General features: G+C 63.9%; 1 protein-coding gene across 3 annotated transcripts; it reads right to left on the bottom strand.

Moving 5' to 3' along the window:
• Nucleotides 1-672: 672 nt before the first annotated feature.
• Nucleotides 673-7,102, bottom strand: AAAS (aladin WD repeat nucleoporin). 3 transcript variants are annotated; one of them, XM_058861191.1, is made up of 17 exons: nucleotides 6,963-7,102; nucleotides 6,625-6,760; nucleotides 6,332-6,459; nucleotides 6,193-6,248; nucleotides 5,994-6,085; nucleotides 5,665-5,711; nucleotides 5,189-5,287; nucleotides 4,500-4,643; nucleotides 4,262-4,382; nucleotides 3,971-4,095; nucleotides 3,716-3,776; nucleotides 2,963-3,053; nucleotides 2,508-2,601; nucleotides 2,314-2,381; nucleotides 2,125-2,206; nucleotides 1,711-1,795; nucleotides 673-933 (listed from the first exon to the last, which is right to left on the bottom strand). In XM_058861191.1, exons 2-17 carry the CDS (start codon nucleotides 6,745-6,747, stop codon nucleotides 799-801), a joined length of 1,551 nt encoding a protein of 516 aa, XP_058717174.1. In that variant the 5' UTR covers nucleotides 6,748-6,760; nucleotides 6,963-7,102; the 3' UTR covers nucleotides 673-798. The 3 variants fall into 3 exon arrangements, with proteins under 3 accessions (XP_058717174.1, XP_058717175.1, XP_058717176.1); XM_058861192.1 differs by lacking the exon at nucleotides 6,963-7,102 and adding an exon at nucleotides 6,866-6,946; XM_058861193.1 differs by lacking the exon at nucleotides 6,963-7,102 and adding an exon at nucleotides 6,915-6,941.
• Nucleotides 7,103-8,831: the final 1,729 nt, after the last annotated feature.

Raw genomic sequence — 8,831 nt, 5'->3', positions numbered from 1 at the left:
TGGATCCCCCTGGGTCACCCCTGGATTCTCTCTGGCCCCAGGAAGGGGCTGGATGCTCTTGGGGGGGTGGGGGGCGGTCTCCCCTTGCTCTGGGGAGGATTTTGGGGGTCCTGGGGCTGTTGGGGTGGGGGGAACAGGGACCCTGCTCTCTCGCCGTGTTCCCTGCCAGCTCAGCGTGATCCTGGGATTAAGGGTGTGTAATCCCAGGATTTCACTGGGCTGCCCCCCTGTTAATCCCTTCCCCGGGGGGGTCCAGCTGCTGCTCCCACCCTGCGGGGCCAGGGGGGGTCACATGGGGTAGCACAAGCACTCTGGAGCCCCCAGGGTTGGGGTTTAGGAACCCACAGGGGGTTTGGCTCACTTTGGGGCTTTTGGTTCACTTTTGTTTAGCCTGAAGACAAAACCTGGGGGTGGAGTGTGTGGCCAAACCCCCTGCCCCCACAAAACCCCTCCAGCCCTCACCTTTCCCCAAAACAGGGCTCTCTGACCCCAAAAGAGCAGCCCTGTCCCATGGACTGCAGTGGGATGACACCAACAGGCTCTGTGAGGTCACGCCAAGCTCCTTCTGACCCCAAAAACCAACTCTGGAGCCCCCAGAGCCCCTCCAGACCCACAGGACTTCCCAAATTCACCCCTAAAAATCTTCGAGTCCCATCGAGGTGAGGAAAAGAGGGAGGGAAAATCCACCTTTAATTGGGGCAGGAGCAGCACAGCCAGCCCCTGAACAGGTGTGGGGAGCTCCGGAAGGAGGGGAGGCTGAGAGGGAGGGAGGGCAGGCCCTGGGGTGCCGGGCTGGGCTCAGAGCTCGGAGAAGAGCGGCTGCTCCCTGACACTGCCCAGCACGGGCACGGGGCTGCGGCGGGGGCTGGCACGGGGCTCCAGGGCACCAACGAAGAAAAAGGGGATGTGGGAGATCTTCCCTGAGGACCAGCACTGCAGGGGTGAGCATCCAAAGCACAGAAATGGGAAAAGTCCTTTGTGATTGAGTCCAGCCTGTGACCTGACACCGCCTCATCACCCAGGCCTTGTCACCAAGTGCCACGTCCAGGCTTTGCTTAAACACCCCCAGGGATGGGGCCTCCCCTGCCAGCCCATTCCTGGGTCCAGTCACCCTTTCTGGGAAGGAATTCTTCCCAAAGTCCACCCCAAACCTCCCCTGGCTGTGTCCCCTGGTGCTGTCACTGGTAGCAGAGACCTCACCTGGCTCTCCTGTCCTGTCAGGGAGCCACAGAAAGTGGTGAGGTTCCCCTGAGCCTCCTCCTCTCCAGGCTGAGCCCACCCCCAGCTCCCTCAGCCCCCTGGAGCTCCAGACTTTTCCCCAGCTCCATTCCCTTCTCTGAGCATGCCCCAGATCCCAAAATCCTTTCTGAACTGGGGGGTCCAGACCTGGACACAGCACTGGAGGTGCATGGGGAGGAACAATGCCCTGCTCCTGCTGGCCACAGCACCCCTGAGCCAGGCCAGGACCCCACCAGACTTTTTGGCCACCTGGGCACACCTGGCTCACGTCCAGCGCTGCCCCTCAGTCCCTCCAGGGCCCCTCCTGCCTGGCCACTGTCCGGCCCCTCTGTCCCCAGAACACAGGATCCAACGCTTGGTCTGGTTAAACCTCCTCTCCTTGGAACCCCCCATAGCTCACCCCAATCCCAGCCCCCTTCCCAGTGCCACCAGTGTCCCCTGGGACTGGGAATGCCCCGGGGAGGGACTCACCACGGTCAGGAGGGCGCCCTGAGGGAAGCAGGGGTGGAAGGAGATGAGCTGGGGCCGGGCACCGCGCTCGCCCCGCACAAAGCCGCTGTGGGGTGGGGGAACAGCTGGGGTTATTGCCCAGGAAACACCACGTTCCCAGAGCACTGGGGCTGTTTGGGATCTGACAGGATGCACTGGGAAAGGACAACCCAAAGGGGGTGAGGTGGGGAGGGGACGATGTGGCCAAAGCACATTTGGGGGTGAAGCGGTGACAGGGATTGGAGGAGGAGCACAGGGGGCAGCGCTTCCCCATCACATCCTGGGGGTTAATGGGATTCAGTGAACCCAAACCGATCCCAAATCTGCTGCAGTGAACCCAAATCCACCCAAACCCCCCTGCAATGAACCCAAATCCACCCCGAGCCCCCACGGTACCAGGGCAGGAGCTCGAAGACGGGGCTGTTGCGGGTGCGGAACACGGCGACGGCCGGCTGGCTGCTCGGAGACTCGGGGTGTCCTGCAGGGCGACAGCAGCACCGAGGCTCTCCCTTGTCCCCCCCATGTCCCTTCTCCCTGTGGGCAGTGGGGGTCCCAGGCCAAACCCAGGAACGGGGCAGGCCTCACCTCTGATGATCACTGCCAGCCTCTCCCCAGTGGGGTCCCACACCATGGAATGAACCTCTCCTCCAATCCTGGAACAGCACAAGTCTCCAAAATCAAGGGGCAGAGACACCTGGCTGTTCCCAGCAGCAAGGGGTGGCTGCCAGGAGGAGCAGGGACCCCCCCCTGTGCCCCCCAGGTGCCCCAGCCAGACCCACCTCTCCTCCCCGTAGAGGGTCTCAAAGGTGGTCTCGGACAGGTCTGCCACGATCGAGGCTGTTTTGGAGCCTCCCACCTGCCCCTGCATCTCCCCTGAAAGGGGAGAAATCCACACTCCATAAATCCCATTGGATTTCCCAGGTGATCATTAATTTCTTTCTCAGAGCAGCTGTGCTGGTGTCCCAGGAGTGTCTGGGATGGAGGCCAAGGGATAGCAAACACCCCTGAGCTGGCCCTGGACCCACTGGAGTCTCCCTGAAATCCCTTCAAGACCCCACAACCGTGACTGAGAGTGAGGACCAACGTGAGGGATGGAAGAACCTGAACTCCAGAGATTCCATGCTTGGAGACCCCAAAACACCTCCTGTGTGCCCCAGCTCCTCACCCCAATGCTATGGGATCATTTGGGAACCCTCTCACGGCCCTTGGGAAGCTCCAGGTGGGACAAACTCACCCCGGTACTCAGAGAAGGACAAGGAGTAGATGACGGACTCGCCCAGCACGGTGAAGAGCAGCCGGCTGCCATCGGGGCTCCAGCACCCTGTCTGTGGGACAGTGCCACCCCTGCCACCCTGTCTGTGTGACAGTGCCACCCCTGCCACCCCAGCACCCACAGCCAGCCCAGGGAGGACACAGCTGGCACGGGATCCCCTGGAACCAGCTGGGAATGGAGGATTTGGAATCAATCACCCCAGGTATCCCTCGGAGGCGACGTCTGCCCCGCGCAGCGAGGGCACAGCAGAAGCCTGGGCTCAGTTTGGGGTTTCAGATGGACACTGAGGGGCTGGAGCGTGTCCAGAGGGGGAAATGGAGCTGGGAAGGGGCTGAAGTCCAGAGAGAGCTGAGGGGGCTCAGAATGGAGAAAAGGAGGATCAGGAGGGACTTTTCACTCCACAAGTCCCTGACGGGAGGGGACAGCCAAGGGAAGCTCCCAGGGAACAAGAGACAAGAGGACACGGCCTCAGGCTGTGCCAGGGGTGGTTCAGGTTGGATATTGGGAAGATTTCCACACTATTAGGGACAATTTTTGGGCTGGCTGCCCAAGGCAGGGGTGGAATCCCCATTTCTGGAGGGGTTTAAAAGCCCAGTGACACTTGGGGACACAGGTCTGTGGTGACCTTGGTGCAGTGCCAGGGGTTGGCCTAGGTGGTCCCAGAGGGCTTTTCCAGCCTAAATTATTCCCTGGGTGGGGAATATCCCATCCTACCTGGCAGCGTCCCCTGATCGTGGGCCAGCGCTCACAGGTCCACATCTGGGCCTCCCACACCCTGCAGAAGACAGGATTTAGGGAGCAAAATTCCTGGGAATTTGCCCCAATCCTGCTGCTCTGGAAATCCACCGTGTCCAACCCCATCACCCACCCATTCCCCACTCTGTCCCCACAACAGGAAGAGGAGCAGGGAGGGTATTTGAGATCCAGGTCAACTTTTTGTATGGAGGATGATGGGGATGAGGAGCTCACCGGAACACGGCCGAGGGGGTGGCTGCCAGCACTTTGCTGCCATCGGGGGACCAGGCCAAGTAGGTGACACCGCCACCCCCAAACCACTGCAGCTGGACACAGGTCTCAGTGGACACGTCCCACACCTGCAGGAGGGGATGAGGAGGATAATGGTGACACGGGGATTAGGGAACACAGAGAGAAGATTTTGGGGCCAGGTGAAGTCCCAGAGCTGCCTCTGTAGGAACAGTGCCTGTGCCCAGCCCAAGTGTCCCTTGGTGGCCCCAGGGGTGTCCCCAGGAGGGTCCTCACCAGCATGGCCGTGTCCACGGGTGACGCTGAGAGCAGCCGCTCCCCGCTGGGCGCCCAGGCCAGGCTGGTGACAGGGCTGTGCCCGGGGCAGGACAGCACCTGGGCACAGCCTGACGAGGGCCTGCAAAAGAGGGAGAGGCCACCAGGGTTTGGGATTTGCTGGCAGGATGGTGGTGGTGTCCCAAAGCCAGCCCCAATGGGGTGACAACAGCTGGGAAGGGAAGGTGGGAGCTGTCACCTTGTGGAGAGGGAGGTGGGGTCCAGGTGCCACACGAGGACGCAGCTCTGGCAGGCCACGGCCAGGATGGAGGCGCAGAGCGGCTTCCAGGCCATGGCGGCCACGTTCCTCTGCAGGCGATGCTTCAGCGAGGGCACGGTGGCACTGCCAGGGAGGGGACAGGTGACACACAGGGCAGGTGTGGGCTGAGCCCTGGTGCAGCCAGTATCCCCTGCCAGCCCTGAGCACAGCGAGGGGGGACAGCAGGGTGACAGCACTGACGTGTGCTTCCCGGGGAGGGGACAGGAATTCCCAGACAGGTGACACTGAGGTGAGCCAGGGCACAGCTGGTGTGACTGAACCAAGCTGTCCCCAGCCCAGGCTGGCCAGAAATGCCTGGGGGGGCTGCAGGAGCAGCTGGCAGAGTCCTCTCCTGAGCAGGGCCTGGCATTCCCTGGGGGAGCGGGGAGACCTGGGGACAGAGGACACTCTACCCGTGTCCCCCTGACTCTGCCATCACCCCCCAGGATGGCCCAAGAGCTACGCAGGGAAAGGAAAGGCAAAGCTCTTCAGGCTTGGGGGAGAGTGGGGAAGGAGCAGGGAGGGCTGAACGGGAGCCCAGGCGTGCCCAGGTGGGCAAGCAGGCCTTGGGCAGCAGGACCAGGGCAGTGCCCACCCTGGGCTGCCCAAATCCCAGGACAAAGCCCCACCTGTTGGAGTTGTAGACACGGATGGAATCATCCAGAAGAGCCACAGCAAATTTGTTGGTGTGGGGGTGCCAGGCAAAGGCCCGGACGGTGCAGCCAGCCCTGGAGGGGGCACAGAGCAGGGTGAGACCCTCCCAGCACACCCTGGGCTGGCAAGGACCCTTCTCAGAGTCCCCAGAGAAATAAAACTTCCTTCTTGCTGCTCAACAGGATGGTTTTCTTTGAGAAGTTCCCTATTTCTTGGAATTATTCACAGGGCTCTGCTGAGGGGCTGGTGACCACCACCTGGAGTTGGAATTGGATCCAGGCTCTGATCTCCTTTAACCCTGATCTCTCTCCGACAAAACAGGGTAGCCGGAACCAGTGGGGAAATGTTTGTCTTTAATGGCTGAGTACACCTGTCCTTGTACCCGCACTCCTCACCCACCTGGAGGGGCCCCAGACCCCAGCTTGGTGATTTTGGGACACCCAGGACTCACCAGTCCACGGCCTGGGAGAAGGCTGCGATCATGTCCTCACTGGTCAGCTGCAGAGAGAGGAGAACACTGAGCTGCCAGCGAGGACTCCCAGTGTCCAGCCCTTTTCCCTCTCCCCCACCTGGATTTGGGCCCCCTCTTGGAGCCCTTTGCTGCCCAAACACCTTCCCAGGGTCCAGTGTCCTCCAGCAGAGGAAGGAGCAGTGTCTGGAGCTGGGCATCACCAGGAGGAACATTTTGAGGGGGTGTGAGTGGGGCAGGGACCACCCTCCACCCCAAATCCCCGCTCCCCTGGCCCCTGGCCCCCGCAGGACCAGGCTGGAATGACTCACGGAGAGGTGCGGGAACAGGGATCCGTGCAGCGAGGCCAGCCAGCGGCACATGGCCAGCGCGTGGCTCGAGCCCTGGCGCAGCCACCGCAGCCCTGGCAGGCAAAGGACCCTCAGCGTCCCTGCCAGCCCCACAGGGGCCGGCGGGGCACAGCCAAAGCATCACAGCGAGACCCAGGAGATCTCCACAGCCCAAACTCACCCTCCTCCTCGGCGCTGGCGAGCTCCCTGAGCAGCCCGCAGAGCCCGGCGTCGCGCCTGCAGCGAGAGCGCGGTCACCACCCGCTCCCCCTGCCCGGGTTGGAGGCAGATTTGGCTGTCTGGGGACAGCGGGGACTCACCAGGCGCTGAGGCAGCGCTTCCAGAGGGACTCACGGTGGTGGATGAAGGGCGGGCGGGCGCTGGGCTCCAGGCGGCCGTGAGCCTTGAGGGGCTCCTTGGGCAAGCTCAGCACGGGCAGCTCGGGCACCTGCAGCACCCACAGCCCCCCGAGCCCCCCTGAGCCCGGGGGGCAAAGAGACCCCCAGGGCAGGGGGCAAAAGGCCCTGGGAGCGAGGGGGCTCACCTGACTTGGGGATCTCACCTGGCTCTGGGGAGGGGAAGGAGGGGTTCCCCCGGCCCCGGAGGGTCTCACCTGGCTCTGGAAGGCCAGCGGGAGCTGCTCGCTGAGGCGGCCGCAGACCAGGGCGTTGTTGAGCTCGTAGAGGGTGACATCCCCAGGGGCAGGCGGCGGCGGGAACAGCCCCAGAGAGCACATGGCAGCGCCGAACCTGGGGGCGAGCCCGGGGTGGGAGGCGACGGCTGAAACTTCCGGAGCCCTGCGGATGCGCCGGCTCCAGACCGGCAAACCCCCTGCTGGTCCCTCCGCCTCTCACCCGCTCAGATCCCCCGGTGCCACCCGGTTTCCCCCCGGCTTCCCCTCACCCGCTCCCCGCCCTCTGCCCCCAGCGCCGCCATCTTGGCTCCCCTCACCCCTTCCCGGTTCGCGCCAATCGCCGCCGCGAGCCGCCCTCGCGCGTGAGGGAGGAGAATTAAAAGGGCCGCGACTCCTGTGGGGAAATACACGGGGTCCTCACTGGGAGAGAACACCACCCTCCAGGATTTTATTCCGCGGAGAAGAGAGAATATCAGCGTCCCCTGCACAGACGCGCTCCACCGGTAACTTAGCGGCTCTCCCGTTGTAACGGGGACTGATTAAAATGAGGTCCACATTTTTTCCAGTCGTTGCCCCTTTAAGAGAGGCGGAGCCCCTTGGAAGGCGGGGCGAGGGGCGGGGCGGGGGGCGTGGTGTCCGAGCTGGGCTGCGCTGGGACCGGGATGGGGACCCCCGGGACCCCCCCGGGACCCCCCCGGGACCCCCCCGGGACCCCCCCGGGACCCCCCCGGGACACCCCCGGGACACCCCCGGGACACCCCCGTGTCCTGCGGGCACCCCGGGTCCCGCACCCCCTCCTGGGCATCCCGATGTCCTGCGCTCCCGTGTCCCCCGGTGTTCCCTGTCGCGGGTGCGCGTGTCCGTTCTCCCCGTGTCCCCTGGGTGCCGCTCCCGCCGTGTGCCCCCCCTTGGCTCGCTCCCAGCCCCTCTGCCGGGGCTCCCGCTTTTCTTGTGTTTATCTCCGTGTTTTCCTTAGCGGCCGCAAGAGTTATTTTAATTTTCTCAGGATATTAAATAAAGGCGGCGGGGGGAGCTGCGGCGGGGGGCCCCACATTCCTCGCCCGTTACGGAGCGAGCGGGGTTCGATAGGAGACGGCGATTTGGGATGGCGCCGACATCAGAGCCACCGCAGGGCTGGCGTGGCCTCGTGGCGTCCCTCGGACCCCCCCAACCCGGCCCTGGTGGGACAGCGAGACAGGAAAAAAGCCGGTGGTGGCGGAGGGGGGGTCCCCGCTGGGGTTTGGGGGGGTCGCTGGATGGGGTTGGGCTCTGTGGTTTGGGAGGCTCCGGGCGGTCGAGCCCTCGGTGGCCGCCGGGCCGGGGTTTGGCTCGGGGACGTGGCTCGTTGCCCTGCTTGGCACTGGCCCACCCACGGCGAGCGGCAGCAGGGCTGGCGTTTTGGGGGGGAAACTCCCGAAATAGGCGAATTTGTGTCGGGGAGGGTGTGGCTGGCTTGGGGGGGCTACATGGAGAGGTGGCACTGCCACTCTACATCCCCCAGGAGCCACCCTGGGGACAGCTCTGTCGCGCTCCGTGTGCTGGCAGTGAGTTGCGGCTGCTCCATTGATGCCTCTGTGCCTCGGTTTCCCCAGCTCGTGTTCCCCCTTTCCCTGGGGACATCTGGGTCCTGGCCAGCTCGTGGCCACCGTGACTCACCCGGAGCTGGCACGGGGACCTGCTGCCATCCCTGTCCCCCCCGGGCCACGGGTGCCAGCAGCTGCCCCCACACTTCGTGCTGGCACAGGAGTTTGTTTCCGCCTCCTTTTGCCTTTTTCCGTGGCTTTTTGGGGTTTTTTTTCAGGAAAAGCCCCAAACCAGGGCTGAACGCATCAAAGGGCTGGCAGGAGCCCAGGGCATGGGGAGGGGGAGCTTGGGGGAAGTGCAGCAGGGTCCCCGCCAGCCCACAGCGCCCAAAATTGGGGTGTCCTTGGGGACACGTGGCCCCGCTGCGTGCCCAGTGCTGCCACGTGAGCCCTGGGATGTGGCTGGGGGAAACTGAGGCAGGGGGCTGTGCACACGCATGTTCCCATGCACACGTGCGTGTGATGTCCCTGGGAGCAGGGACACGGCTGTGGGGGACACGCGTGTGTGAGGCTGGCAGGGGACAAGTCCTGTCAGACCCGCAAATCCGTCCGGCTGTGGCTGTGCCTGAGCTTGGGGACAGAGGGCAATGGGACTGGGGGACA

Source organism: Poecile atricapillus, chromosome 35 (assembly GCF_030490865.1).
Source record: "Poecile atricapillus isolate bPoeAtr1 chromosome 35, bPoeAtr1.hap1, whole genome shotgun sequence".
NCBI classification, from domain to species: domain Eukaryota; kingdom Metazoa; phylum Chordata; class Aves; order Passeriformes; family Paridae; genus Poecile; species Poecile atricapillus.
This window is presented reverse-complemented; position numbering and strand designations above follow the sequence as displayed.

Bases quoted from the DNA above. Each gene is read 5' to 3' on its own strand.
- AAAS (XM_058861191.1), bottom strand. From the start codon at position 6,747: ATGTGCTCTCTGGGGCTGTTCCCGCCGCCGCCTGCCCCTGGGGATGTC. The intron at 4,383-4,499 runs GTGACAGCTCCC...CCTCTTTTGCAG, and splicing joins CCCACCTCCCTCTCCACAAG to GCCCTCGTCAGGCTGTGCCC. The intron at 3,054-3,715 runs GTAGGATGGGAT...ACTGTCCCACAG, and splicing joins CGATCAGGGGACGCTGCCAG to ACAGGGTGCTGGAGCCCCGA.